Source organism: Nannospalax galili, unplaced genomic scaffold (assembly GCF_000622305.1).
Source record: "Nannospalax galili isolate Female #2095 unplaced genomic scaffold, S.galili_v1.0 scaffold161, whole genome shotgun sequence".
Taxonomy (NCBI): Eukaryota; Metazoa; Chordata; class Mammalia; order Rodentia; family Spalacidae; genus Nannospalax; species Nannospalax galili.
In genome coordinates this window covers 1,707,192-1,722,864 of record NW_008348586.1, presented here as the reverse complement: position 1 = coordinate 1,722,864, position 15,673 = coordinate 1,707,192, and the positions used below count along the sequence as shown (strand labels likewise).

The window sequence follows — 15,673 nt, the reverse complement described above, 5'->3', positions numbered from 1 at the left end:
AAAAAAAAAAAAGTAAATTTATGCAGGGTGTGGTACTGCATGCCTGTAGTCCCAGCACTTGGGAGGCAGAGGCAGACGGATCTCTGTGAGTTTGAGGCCAGCCTGGTCTACATGGTGAGTTCCAGGCCAGCTGGGACCAGAGGGAAACCCTGTTTCAAAAAGACCCCCTCCAAAAAAATTAAATAAAAAAAAAGTAAATTAATTTTAGGGAAGACTAACAGGTATTATCTAATAGCTTCCATTTTCAAAATTAAGAAAATATTTTTTTGAACACTAATGAAGCAATCATTAGCCATTTTTCCTAAAAATTCTTTTTGCATTTATTTTATTTGTGTATGTGGTGGTGGACATGTATGGAAGTCAGAGGACCACCCAAAGAAGTTGTTTCTCTTCTTAAATTATGTCGGTCATGGGGACTGAACTAGGTCACCTGGCTATGTGGAAAGCACCTTTATCCAGTGAACCATCTCACCAGCCCTATTTTTTTCCCCTAGGTCTGTGTTGCACATGTGTGTATTCATGTTTACATGAGGGTGGGTGCAGCTATGTATGCAGGTGCTCATGCACATGCTTGTGGAAGCCAGAGATTGACTGACATTGGGTGTCTTTCTTGATCATTTTATATCTTTTTAAAAAATATTTTTAGTATTTTTATTTAACGTCTATGAGTGTATTGCCTGCATGTACATAAGTGCACCTGCATCGTGCAATGCCTGCATAGGTCAGAATAGGGTGTTGGATCCCTGGAACTGGAATTACAGATGGTTGTTAGCCACTGTGTGGGCGCTGGGAACTGAATCCAAGTCCTCTGCAAGAGAAGCCAGTACTCTTTACCTCTGAGATATTTCTCCAGCCCCTTGGTCACTTTATATCTTATACACTGAGGCAGGGCTCTTTCATTTGAACCCAGAGCTTGTCCATTCAGCTAATATAGCTAGTCGGCTACCCATTCCTGCCTCCTAGTGCATTACATGCGCCCCCTCCCCCACACCCACCTGGCATTCATGTGGGTCCTGGGAATCCAAACTCCAGTCTTCACTTCCTAGCCCCCATTAACCTTTTTTTAAAGCATATGAATCCTTTCCAAATATATCAATAATTAAAGCTGGTACAGTGGCACAAGCCTGTAATATCAGCACTTGGGAGGCAGAGGCAGGAAACTGGATGTTGGGGCTTGGAAGAAAGGAGAGTACTTGTGTGTGGAGGGCAGAGTAGTATATTCATAATTACATAATTAGCAATTTGTAAAAGAAATTTTTACCATTTCAATTTTTATCATTTGAAAAGATGATCAGCAGTCCCTATGAATCCTTTCTCATGCTCTGCTTATGGACTAGCCCCCTCCACCAAGACAGTATATACAGGAGACACCTGTCTTTCCTGCACATTGCACAAAGTCAAGATGCCAATTTGCCACCTTAGTTTGCTGTTGCATTATATCTGCTGGTCACTTAACATGGCCACACTCATCCTGAGGGCAGTTCAAACTAGGAGTGAAATATTGTCTGAAAATAGTTATTCATTAACCTACTGAGAGCCTCAATCATGAATTCTGTTTTCCTAAGACAGGATTCACTACAGCTTCTCTTTCAGTTCACCTGCTGTCTGTTGGGAGCTGTATATCATGAACTAGAACAAGAATGACAGGTCTAAATTAACATGACAGAAAAGCGATTGGATGCTGTCTCTTGGTTTCTCCATTTCATTCTCTTTTGTGGCAACCAAAGGCTTCAGAACCCTGGCATTAATTAAGCAACAGTTTTATTACACACAATCAAAGCCTGAAAGAAAAGCCTAACAGCAAGAAGAGATTTCAAGGTTCAAATAACAGTTGTTTTCTGTAGTTGCTAATTGAGATTTTTAAAATTTTTATCATCTCATATAGAATACTGAAAAGAAATATACTTGGAGTGCAAGAGGGTAAGAAACTTAAAAGTATCTGTATGGTGATTTTATACAACCAATTCACATATCCCTGCAATTTCTAACCCCTGTTATCAGTAAATAGCTGTTTAATAGGTACCACCACAACTTTTTAGATAATCCTCCTATTTGCTTCATCTGCCCTAATTTTCTATATACTAAAATTTACCAGCAGTGGTTGAAAGCATAGGACCATGTGGCTAGACTGAATTTAAATTCAAACTCTGTGCTGTCTTGCATGCCTTTGGAAAAGTTGCTTGATCTGGGTTCAAATTTATAATGGAGATGCAAATAGTATAAAACCTTAGTTAAATGTGTCATGCATTATAAATGTTCAATAAATAACACTGCAAAAAGGTACTCAATTTATGGCAACAATCAATAGATTTTAGTTCTTTTTTTTCTCTTGGTCTTTTTGAGGCAGGGTCTCCCTGTAGCTCCAGCTGGTCTGGAACTCGCTATGTAGACCAGGCTGGCCTTGAATTCACAGAGATCTGCCTGCCTCTGCCTGGCATGTATCACTACGCCCGACTCAAAATACCTTTTTAAAGAACTAAAACCCAAGCCTGGCGTGGTGGTGCATGCCTTTAGTATGTATGGTATATGTGTATATGTATGTGAACATATGGTATACATATTGAGTTCCAGGCCAGCTGAGGCTACAGGGAGACCCTGTTTCAAACAGACCAAAGGGGGGGAAAAAAAAAAAAGAGAAAAATATTTATCTCATCCATCAAAGTTAAAACATAAAATGACACTGTATTAATTCTACCAAGAAACCAAAACTCAACTGTAACAAAACCCTAATTAAACTGTTCAGTTTGTAACAACTTCAATAACAAAATAAGAGATAATACATAAACTGAAAATGCACCTCACACATAGATGTAAATAAAACCACTCTTTAGGTTGCCCATTAATCCACAAGTGGCATATTCATCTTATTTACAGTATTATACCCCCTGCCATGATATTCCATTACAGAGTCACGCTACAGACTCCATAGTTAACACTGTAGGAACCATTCCTTTTTAAACATGGTTTTCTTTCTGTATTTCCCTTTCGGCTTCCTCCTACATTAAAAAAAAATTCGTATAATTAAACTTCTTATGAGTTTAAGATATTTCCAGGAAATGTGGATTAAATTAAAAGTGACATTTGAAGGATAGAATATAATTAAATTTATGTTCCAGCTTCTAGAAATATTTTAGCATTCCTGTTTGTCATAGTCATAGTTCTTGGTGTGAGCAAGCTCGTCTTACATTATTTTTATAATTCTGTGCAGGAAATTTATGTCACAATTACCTTTCAAAATTTTTCATTCTTTTCTAGAGAATGAATATCCAGAGAGTTCTACCCCTGCCACCCGCACCCCCTCCCACATACTTAACACAAGAGTAGGACTCATGTTTGTTCTGTTTTCATGGGCCTCTCTATTTGAACTATTTATCTTTGTTCAAAGCCTCCTCTTTGAGACAGAAGACTTCAAAGTCCAAGTAAATTATCATACCCTTATCATGTCTATGCAATCAGTAAAGCATCTAGAAGATAAAAATATTTACTAAAATGTAGTCAGAAAAACCTGGATTTTGAAGCTTGAAGGGGCAGCACTTTTTTTGGTCTTGGCTTAAAAATTTTAAATTTATTTATAGTGTGTGTATGTGTGTGGAGACCTGTGGAGACCATGCCTGTATGTGTAGGTTAGAGGACAACTTTCGGGAGTCAGGTTCTCTCCTTCTGTCATGTGGGTTCTGGGAATACAGCTGAGGTCATCAGGCTTGGCAGCAAACACCTGTACCTGGTAAGCCATCTTATTGGCCCAAGAGATAATGTTTTTTAACTGTCAAAATTAATAACCTAGTATAAGAGGGAAAATAATTTGATATAAAAGGACTGACAATCCATGCTTATACTTCAAATCCTGACAGAGAAAGAACAAGATCCATACTCCACAACAACTTTTAAAATAATTACTAAGATATGAGTCACCACCTTGAGCCAGTTGTTTAATATTGTTTCACTAATTTTATATGCAGAACAGTGTAATATATGTCACGACGTCATCTAAGATCCTCTAAAGATCTATAAACTATGTTTGTAAGGTAAGTGATTACTAATCATTGCTGAATAAGCAGCTAATGTTGTATAGAGTTACTGAATAGGTAACTTGGAAGAGAGTTAAGCTTTCTGAATATAGTTTGTTCTCAATTCAGCCTGAAAAGATAGTAAATAAGCAGCAAAAGGTGGGAGGTAGCAAGAAGGCAAGGAAATAACTTTTGTTAGATGTCAAAAGTGCTACAGAAGCTGGGCGTGGTGGCACATGCCTTTACCCCTTAAATCCCAGCACTTGGGAGGCAGAGGCAGGCCAGCTGGGGCTGAAAAAAAAACAACAACCAAAAAACGGGGCTGGAGAGACGGTTCAGCAGTTAAGAGCACTGGCTGCTCTTGCAGAGGACCTGGGTTCAATTCCCAGCACCCACATGGCAGTTACCATAACTCCAGTTCCAGGGGATCTGACACCCTCTTCTGACTTCCTCAGTCAAAAGCAAGTTGGGGTGGTGGCACATGCTTTTAATCCTAGCACTTGGGAGGTAAAGGCAGGCGGATCTCTCTGACTTCAAGGCCAGCCTGGTCTCTATGGTGAGTTCAGGTCAGCTGAGACTACAGGGAGACCCTGTCTCAAAAAGACCAAATAAATAAATAAATAATAAATAAATAAATAAATAAAGACCACCACCAACAACAAAGTGCTACAGAAATCAAATGGAGAAAAGTTACAGGTGCCATGTAAAAGGGGAGGAGGGAGCAGATTGGTTGGAGAGATATACAGGGCCTCAAACTATGACTGAAAGGCATTCTGATGAGTAAAAGGCTTGAGGCCAGAGAGATCTCAATTCAAACCTTTAACTTAAAGATGGGAAAAGTTTGACTCCTCTGAGCTTCAGGTTCCTCATCTGCAAGGACGGGTAACAGTTCATCTCACCAGGTTTGCATCAGGAGTGAAACTGTTAACACTTAGCTAGCACTATGGTACCGAAATGCAGGGGATCAATATATATTAATGTATTCCTTTCTTTCTCAAACTTTTGAGTACAAAACTGAAATTTAAAAAAAGGACATGTTGGGGCTGGAGAGATGGCTCGGCTCATCAGTTAAGAGCACTGGCTACTCTTGCAGAGGATGCAGGTTCAGTTTCCAGCACCATACAGTGACTAACAACCATTTGTAATTCCAGTTCCAAAGGATCTGATGCACCCTTCTGACCTCTGAGGGCATCGCATGACATGGGTGCGCTGACATGCATGCAGGCAATGCACTCATACACATCATGGTGGCTAACAACCATCCATGACTCCAGTTCTGGGGGATTCAATGCCCTCTTCTGACCTCCGAGAGCATGAAATGGATGCACTTACACACATGTAGGCAATACACTCATATATAAAATAAAAATAAATAATAATAATAATAATAAAAAGATATGTGAGCTGGGGATATAGCTCAGTGATTATGCCCTGGTTTGATCTCTAATACTGGAAAAAAAAAGCCTTCTATTTAAAAGCACATAAGAAACAAAATGAACAATTAAAAATTTTTATATGGAGGCTGGAAAGATGGCTCAGCAGTTAAGAACCAGACTGGCTGCTCTTGTAGAGGACCTGAGTTTGGTTCTCAATACCTACATGGCAGTTAACAACCGCCTGTAACTCCAGTTCCAGGGGATCCAGTGCCATCTTCTGGCTTCCATGGGCATTGCACAACAAGGGTACATTTACATACATGTAGACAAAGCACTCATACAAATAAATAACAAATATAAATAAAGAATTAAAACATTTTTTAGAAGACTATATGGTACTGGGTATGGGGGTAATGCCATGTACTTAGGAAGCTGAGGAAGGATTGTGAGGTCTAGGCTAACCTGGGCTACACAGTGAGATCCTGTCTCAACACAAAAGGAAACAAATCCCAACTTTATATAGGAACATATCCCCAAACTAAAAGTAGCAGTGGGTGGGGGTTGAGAGAAGAAAATTTAGGATTATAACAGCCTCACAGATTTAATGGTTTCATACATAAACATGTACTGAATGAGTTCCAAAGGACTAATGAAAATTTCTCAAAGGTAAGTCCAATGATTTAAGGTGACTTGGAAACTTAGCTCTTTTAGGAAATCAAGGGGAGGTTTTTGGTCATTTAGTCAATTGGACATTTGAAATTACTAGTTGAACAATTAAAAAACAAGCAAAACAACCATGCCATGGAGCTCTATCACTGATCTTAAGAGGCAAATCTTTCTGGAAAATAACCCCAACAATAGGAATACTGGCAGGATCATAAGGGAGATGAACTCCAGTCTCTTAGAAAAAAAGGAAAATATTTTTTAAGAAGCTTGTCATAGAATTGAAGAGACATTAAAATTCATAGCTTTATTTGCCTTACAAGATGAAGTCACAACACAAGAATAAAATTTTACATGTATAGATCCTGAGCTCATGGGCACTGAAAGGTTCAAAAGAAGGGTTCGGGTTTCACCAGTTTTGTAAGTGATCTTCTTGCACCATAAGACTAAGAACATATTTATTCATGGAGAGCTTATGACTCCAGCTTCTGAAACTGTCAAACTAGGAGAAAGGGGAATGTTTATACCCATGAATAGCCACAAAAATCCACAGTAGCTTTGAGAATAAAAATCTCTTTTCTACATTAAAGAATGGTGACAAGTACCCCTGCCTCACACTAGCACCAGTGGGTTAAAGTACATGCTGGAGACTCTTGGACACGATTGATATCATGTCACTGACCCTAAAATACTGGTTTGTAGAAATCTAAAAGCATTTCCAAGGAAAGCTTACTATCAGTTAAAAATCTGCTGATAAAATATCAAGTCCTTTTAGGGGAATAGAGAGGTAGGAAGTGGGGGCTTTGTTTTATTTTTTTGTCTGGAAGCATATTATTAGGGCTTACATTTCTGTAAGTGTAACATTTCAGCTGCAGGCCTAGAGAGTTATACAAATTATGATGGGCATAATCTATTATAATATGATGAAACAAGTCCTGTTAACTATGATGAGAAAAGACTGTCTTCTACCTAATCTAAATATTTCATACTATACTTTAGACTCTTTCCTACTAATTCTATGCTCAGTTGGGTACTGGATAATGAGCTTTTATGTATTAATCTCTTAAAAAAATGCCTAAGCCAGTTAACTGTTACTATAAAGAATAAAATTTATTTTATATATCTTTGAAAACTACATGAACTCATCTCCTTTAGTATGTTGTTTGCTTTTACAATAATTCACTAAGTTTAAAGGAGAAAGATTAAAAGAAGCCATTGTATACTTTTCCGAAGTTAAAGTTTTCCAAAAGGATGTAGAAATCATATGCTGATGTGGTTAAAAATCTTTAGCTCATTAATATCTTCTATTGTGCTATACAATTTTTCTATTATAAAGATGATTTAATCTAACAGCTTTAAATGAATGAATTGGCCTTTGCGTTTATAGATTCCCCCCACCCCGGCTTCCTTCCATAAACATCATATTTGATTGATATTCAATTCTCAATCATATAAATTAAAATAACACAGGGCCAACACTGAGAAGCCAATGGCACAAGAAATATATAAACAAAATGGCAAATTTCCTAATAAACAGAATCAGGAAAGGAACACAATTTAAATACGCCACAGCTTACTGCCTGGATTTTTCTCCCCTTTTAAATAACTCAAAGTGACAAAAATACTCCAAATGAGAAAATTCTCATATTACTTGGCAGGAAATCCTCCACGTTGGAGGGATAAGGTAGGGGAAGGTTGACAAGGCAGAGCTTTATAGAATTTAATTCCTATGGCTATGCAGTTTTTTAAAAAATCAAAATGTAAAACTCAGAGTACAACACCAAAGAAAGTTCTGCTGATCCAAATCCTAGATGAGCTGATAGAATCCTGGCCCATAGATCAGTACTACAGTGATTGTACTGGTGGCATTACTTGGGAAAGGAGTTTGGAGTGGAAACAGCAGGACAAGGCAACAACTGCAGCTTCCTTTCTTCTCCTTTCAGAAACTGTGCCTGGCACTGTGCCTCTGTGGCACTGCCTTCATCACGCCCTCTGTTTCTGGTCTTGCTAATTAAAAGGTTGATCACAGAACAATGCTGTTCTCATTAATTTCAGTGTTCCGATTGGGCAGGATCCCTGCTTACCCCACCTGATCTTTTCACACTGTTGAAGTTAATGTGACAGGAGCCTGAAGATGGATTACCTGCTGCCATATTGTCCATCGCCTCCAATCAGGAGCTATCTGTGTAAACTGATTGTTCTAATTTGCTCTCATTATTTTTACAATATCAGGAGAAAATAATGCACACAGCTCACTGTCAAAGTCATGAAAATCAGCCATTAGTTAAACCCAGACACTGAGTGGCTTTATTAGCAGCACTGCAGTTTATTGATGTAGCCTCAGTCAAACAAGGCAGCTTCAATAGAAGGAAATGTTTATACTGAAAGTAAATATTTATTGTGATAATACCCACAGCAACAGGGTATTTTGAAGAATCCTGTGCCTATTTCAAAAGCGTACTTTTGACAGAAATTATGCAGCAATGAAGGGTTGGGTTGGCATAAAAATGCAGGCAACACTCAGTAGCATGAAAATCTGACTATTAACTCAAATCTAAAAAGTACCCTTCACTTCTCTTACCTTGTATAAGAAACCTTAGTCTGTGACTACATGCATCAATCAATAAATAAGCATAGCCTAAATTTGCTCTACAATATTTTTACAAAACAGAAATATTACCTTAGAATCAGAATTATTTCTATAAAGACCATGCAGGTATATTTCTAAGTAAGATTTTATTTTTATACAGTGCAACTTGATTTTTTTTTTTTTTTTTTGGTCTTTTTGAGAAAGGGTCTCCCTGTAGGCCCAGCTGTCCTGGAACTATGTAGACCAGGCTGGCCTTGAACTTACACAGATCTGCCTGCCTCTGCCTCACAAGTGCTGGGATTAAAGGTGTGCGTCACCATGCCTGGCACAGTGCAACTTTTAAACAAACTTGATTAGCAATCCTAGTGCTACAGATACTCACAATACATTTTAGAATTAGAAACTGTGCCGCTCAGTAAAGCAGGCTACGCAAACAAGTCAGGTTTAAAGCCTTTTTAATTAATGGTTCCTTAAAGCAGAAGGCAGAACTCTATAGAAAGGTTTGTTATTGAGTGAGATAATCTTCAAGACAATTGTCCTGAGCCTACCCACACACATACACATGAAATATATGCTAAACTTCCAAAGAAAATAATTTAAATTTGGCACTTCTAGGCTTGCCTGGCTAAGAACATTTTGTTAAAATATTAGCCAAATGCTGTCTGAATAGCATTTTAGGGAGCTGGAGAAGCAGAATATAAATAATAGAAACTGATGCCTTTTAAATAAAGGAATTTAACTAATCCACACTCTCCTCCATCTCCCCTTTAGCATTAGAAGGAAACATGGCTTCCTCCTGTTTGCTTTCTGAGATTCCTAGGTAATGTGAAGGAAAGAGTATGTCCTTTTTGCTGCTCCCCCTTTAATGGCCACTTTTCTTTTTCTAAGAAACGTGTGCCACGCTTTTCTCCTTAAAATTCCTGCACTAAAAGACTGCACCATACTGCACTCTGCAAAACGTGCTGATGGCGCCAATTACAAGCCCCCAGCCGAATGCTCCAGCCCCCACCATTCGGGCAGATTTATGCGGACTCTTGCCGACGTTATTACAAGTCAGAGTTTATTGGGAAATTGTTACATTATGCGGAGTGTCTAACAAATTGCTTATGCTGCTATAATTGGATTACAACAGCCGCTTGCTCCCACCGGTAAGATTAGGCAAGTAGGACTCCTGCCGATCTCTGAGCGTTAGCAGTAATTTTATTTGCCTTGCCTCTCTCTTTCCTAACAACATGCCTCTCTCCCTGCCAGCTGTCTGCTGAAAAGGCACAGGCTTGTTCCTTGGCCCTAACAATGCAATTACAGCCCCGCAGATCGTACTGTTTGTGCATTAAGTACAGAGCCAAAACGAGGCGAATTGATCGTTTGACTTTTGGAGAAGCCATGTGATCTCTCTGTGCGGGTGATCCGACATGCATCAGCAGGCAATACTGCAGTCAATTCTCGAGGAAGAACTTTCTTCTTTCACCCCCCACCCCTACCTCCAACCTTTCCTTTTTCACTGTGGAAGACAACTGACTGGGCTCATCTCATGCTGATCTAGATCAATCCACAAAGACAAACTCAATCTTACTGGCTCCCTGGTTAGACAGAAATGTGAATAGGGTCTTCTCATATCTTGAAGGGCCTCAGTCAGATCAGTGGTTTCCAACAGCTGACCCATGTTGTCTAAAAAAAAAAAATGTTCATAAAGAGTTTACTGTGAAAGATAAGTTTACACAAGCACTGTAGTTCAAAAGAACTGAAGAAAGTTTGAGGTTTTGACAAAACTATCTTGGGAACAGCTTTATTAAAAAGCTCTGTCTATTCAAGGCCCATCAAAGAACCAGTGCTGAAACCTGTGTCCTTTCTGCCTTTTTGCACAGATCTGCTCTTCTGTAAGAGGCTGGCGGCTGATGTGCACAATCAATGCAGTCAGACTTCGGGCTTAGAAATAGCCAGGCTGAGCCCAACTCCAGGCAAAGTTTTAAACACATTTTGTTGACAGCTTTCAGTTTCTTGTTTTTCTTGTATGTTTAACAATGAGTGCCAGCAGCAACAAGACTGTGCACAGTCACAGTTACTCTGGGTCTAGGTCATCATTCATGACAAGTCTTGGATGGGTCTCGACTTTTTTTTAAAATTAATTTTCTTCTGGAGTCAAAGTATTTGAATGTTACCAATTTTAACACAAAGATCTCTGTTTATACGTTCCTTATCAGTGCTATAGTCTACCATGGTTAATGAAGCTGAATATACAACAATGTGCAGTCAATCTGCTGATCCACTTGGTGTCCCATGTCTGTATTCTTAAAAGCCACGAACAGCTAGAGGATGTGCATTTTCACATCCTTAATCTGAAAAATATACAAATTCTCATCACTAAGTCACTTTATTGTGTATTTCTCAAAACTTCTGTAGCCAATTAACCCATTAAATTTATAGGGATGTTTAAAGATGAAAGAAAAGATGTTACTTTTGAATTTCACTCACTCCTGGATTTATGAAAGTGTTATATTGTGGAGGCCAATCGTACTGGCTCCCAGGATATGGTTAAATCTTACTAGGTTCCCCACAAAGCTAGCGGGGAGACTTGTCAGAAGCGCCTGTGTGAAGAACAGATCATCTGACATGCTACTTGTGGAACAGTGTATTAAAGAAGCCTGTTAACATGTAGTTTAAAACTCAAAAGAAACTCGGAACAGCTGAAATGCCTTATAAATAGCGCAGACCCAGAGGAAGTGCAAACGTCTGCATTGTGAATTGTAGATCTTAATTACCGACAATGGCTGGTACAGCAAGTAGCATGGAAAAAAAGTGAAACAGTTGCACTGTTCATGGTTGGCAATAATTCTTCAGGAAAATATTTACTATCAATCAGTTATGAGAAAAGGGACTCTGTGCTCGTAAAACAGCACGTTGCTTCTCATACCAGGACCATTTTGCTTCAGCATAATCTGAATTTAAACAGCTTGTTTCCTGCGGATATAATTTTGGAAATAAATAAAACAAGTCTTCTATCAAAATTTGGAGTGAGTGGAAAGGAACATCACATTTTTCTGTCTCAGTCAGTTTCAAACAGATTATTAGTCTCAAGTAAAAAACAGTAATAACAAACAACAATAAACATATAGAATATCTACCCAAGACTAATGAATGATTTTGTTGCCAAACAAAGAGAGAACTTCTTCTTTCTGGGCTAGAAATCAAAGTAGAGGTGTTTGAACAACTCAATTTTAACTGTACATGTTTATGGAAGGTTGGGGGGGAGGTTTGTAAAGGTAAATTATGGGAAAATCTAAAACCAAAATTTTCTGTAGTACTTCAATAAAGTCAATAAAAAGATAACAGAAAATTAATGTCCTGCAGTTTTCCAGTTTCTTTCCTAATTCAAAAATATTGTGAAGGTTGACAATAAGGTACAATGCGATTATAGATTTTAAAGACTAAGTTGACAGTCAATAATGACTGTCCATTTAAAGCTACAATAAATATAGAGCTTACCATGTACCCAAAGCAAATCTCATAAACTATAGGGCCAGAAACACATGAAAAGCTTTAAAAACCAGACTAAATACAAGATACTTCACTTTCAAAGCTTCAAATACTACCTGGATTAAGTTATATTGATAAATGATTCCCCACCCCCATTTTTATATTTAAATATCTTCTTAAGCCTCTTTATTCAAGTTAAAGATTCAAGAGATCACTGTTAACCTAGGGTAGCACAATTTATGGAGCAGCTGTGTTTCCTTATATTCTAAGAAGAACTAATGGGGGTGTTACCCCTTTTATACAACAATTGTAAAACTAAGGTAAGTGGCAAAGGAGAGTTATGCAAAATATATTACAGGGGTCTGCTTTTAAGAATTAATGTCCTCTCTAAAACTCAAATAATTAAAAAGCCTGAAACTATAATTAGAACCTCTACCCAAACAAAAATTACTGACTAGAATTCAGTTTCTTTGAACTATAGGAAAAAAAAGTTATCACTGTATTACAGCCGTTCTCATGTGAAGTTAGTTGGACACACAGGCCACACTGGAGCAGGATCTGAATCAATATCACCTGTACCAAGTTTTGAAGAAAAACCACTGCAGCCACATAAATGGAGCAGATGAAACTATTGTTAAGGACTAAAGGTGAAGAACAAGTAATAGAGAAAAGCTTACAGACCTACAAAAATAATGGTGAGTCATTTCTTCCAAAGGTCAAGCAATAAATGAGGCCAACAGAGATGGGATGAAATCATGAGAGAGACAGATATAAAACATGTTTAACAAAAAGAAAGGGAAACTCTAGACTATTACCATGCTTTTGGAGGCTCTTGCAATATACATTTTTTTTAGTTATGTATTTTTATTTGATTACTTGGCTCATATCTGCAGCAATGAACTAGAAGACAGAATGCAGGTCAATAAAAGGAAGCAGGAAGTTGACTGTGTTCCAACTGGAGATTGTAGAAATTATTAGTAAATTAGAGCATATAAGGGAGCAATGAAAGAAAATAGGTGTCAGAATGTTGAAATAAGCAAAAATGGGATGAGAAGGTCACCGTCTGGGAGCAAGTGAAACAGACTGATGAGCAGCAATGAGCAAATTTATTTCCTCACCCAAGAACATGCAAGAAATAACACCACTGTGCCAGAGGCCAGAAGATTTCTAACTGTGTACCACCTAAGCCCAGGGTGGGAGAAGAAAAAACAAACCCACCCTACCCTGTACACATACCCCAACATAACTACATAGCTCAGAAATACTGGCTCACCCAAGTATGGGAAAACAAAGGAACAGATGCTCACTTGGCCAGCTCTCAATGAAACGCATTAAAATTGTCACCCTGTCCTTGGATTTGTGCTCATGCTAAGATTTTTGCCTTGTTTAGCCAGAAGTCACCCACTTGTGATCAAAGTGAGAGCAACAAGGCCAAAAAAGGAGGAACACATACACACACACATATATATATATATATATATACATATACATATTTATACCTTTCGCCACACATCAATGCTAGATATAAAACAGAGTCAATTAGCACTTGCTAATTGTGACTAAGTAAAGCAGCTGGAAAATTAAGTGTAATTTATATTAATCCTTACATTTTCTAGCAAATTCAGACACTAATTTAAGATAGAACTGATGAATTTATCTTTGGTAAATATAATTTTAAATAATTCTGGCATTTCTTACATGACTAATTCCAATGGTTATGTGCTATATATTTTCAGATAATAAAATAGGATCAGAGATTTCTATGTGTTTTAGGAAACAGAACATGGCTAGTCCTAGTCCTATCCATTGTGAGACTATAGCAAGAATGTTCAATCTATGGAGCAGCGTGACCCTTCGAGGAGACAAGTCAATCTGCTGGCATCTTGCTCTTCCCAGCCTCTAGAACTATAAGAAATAAGTTACTGCTGTTTCTGAGTCATCTGGTTTAAGGTATTTTTGTTTGTTTGTTTGTTTGTTTTTTGTTTCTCCCTATGTAGACCAGGCTGGCCTTGAACTCACAGAGATCCACCTGTCTCTGCCTCCCAAGTGCGCGGATTAAAGACATGCGCCACCATGCCTGGCTATGGTATTTTGTTGTAGTAGCCTAAAAGGAGCAAAACAATTCTTGAATTTTGTAACAAAGATGGAGACTACATGACAGAGTCCTGTCTCTAATGATGACAGTAAATAAGGGCCTGAGTATATGAGACAACAGATAAAACTGAAAGTTGTAAAACTGAAAAAAATCTTAAATGGTAATAAAGTATTCTTTTCACAGATAAACGAAGTAAAAGTCTAGAAACACAGCCCATAATGAATATTACTCCTGAGATAAGTGAGCTCCAGGCCAGCTGGAGCTACAGGAAGACCTGTCTCAAACAAAACAAAACAAAAACCAAAAAAACTCAACAACAAACAAAACCTATCTATCTAGAAAACTTGAGTCATAAAAAAACTTCAGATTTCTGATTTTTAATAGTTTTGTATCTACAGATATAGTACACATTTATCTATGAAAGAGCTAGCCCATATGGATAGCTAAATACACTTTACCACTCAAAATCATCTACTACAACATTTCTTAACATTAGCAAACTCGGTAACAACAGGCTTTCCGTAGTATATTTCACACTCCTTTCACTGTCATCCCTCTCTGCGTATTTTAGGTATTCTATATTTGCACTTAAAAACTATGAAGGAACTTTTTAAAAAGATAATAAACTTTTTATTTTTATTTTTTTTAATTTTATTTTATGAGCATGAGTGTTTTGCATGTATGTATGTATGTAAAGTGCACCATGTGGGTGCAAATGCCTGTGGAGGCCAGAAGAAGGGATGGGATCCCTGGAAATGGAAGAGTTTCAAGTTAAGTACCATGTGGGTGCTGGGAACGAAACCTGGGTCCTCTGCAACAGCAGCCAGTGATCTTAACTGCTGTGCCATCTCTCCAGCCCCTTGTTCATTATCTTATATAAATCTTGTTGGGTGTTTTTTGGTCTTGTGTTGTTTTAAACATGGTCTTACTATGTAGCTTTGGTTGGCCTCAGACTCTCAAGAGATCTGCCTGCCTCTACCCTGCCAAGTGTGGGGAGTAAAGGCATATGCCAAGTTTATTATCGTATACAAATTTTACTGATCTGTGATAATCTATAACTAGTTTCAAGCAACAAATATGGAATAATCAGAAGACTTTGCTGCAACTAAAGAGACAGTCCCACTTGCAATCAGCTCTGTATAAAATGTCTGTGTATATTCTTTTCTTAAATATATAACGCTGTAATAGTCTTTAGACGTAATATTGAGTAAAGATGCCTGCAGATATAGTATTGTTATGATGTGGTTTATCAATTGGTGAACAGTATTACTTACTTTGGCCACGCAATTTTCAGTCTTCATAGCAGTGCTTGCTAGACATACTGTTTCTTGGGTTAAGCAGAGCCTGGCACAGCTGCTGTAAGTCTGTAAAGATAATTTTCAAGAAAAAATTTAGTTTTTTTTAGATACTGAAATACTGACATATATAGCTGTCAATTTCTGTTCTATACCTCAAAACCAACATACAA

At 37.9% G+C, this 15,673-nt stretch overlaps 1 protein-coding gene across 9 annotated transcripts in view; it reads right to left on the bottom strand.

The window, feature by feature from the left end:
- Positions 1 to 15,673, bottom strand: part of Btrc (beta-transducin repeat containing E3 ubiquitin protein ligase) — a 192,347-nt gene that overhangs the window by 54,669 nt on the left and 122,005 nt on the right. For all 9 annotated transcript variants that reach the window (XM_029569622.1, XM_029569621.1, XM_029569623.1 and 6 more), the window contains one exon: positions 15,480 to 15,569. In XM_029569622.1, coding sequence (XP_029425482.1) covers positions 15,480 to 15,569 — 90 coding nt within the window. The remainder of the gene's footprint in view (positions 1 to 15,479; positions 15,570 to 15,673) is intronic.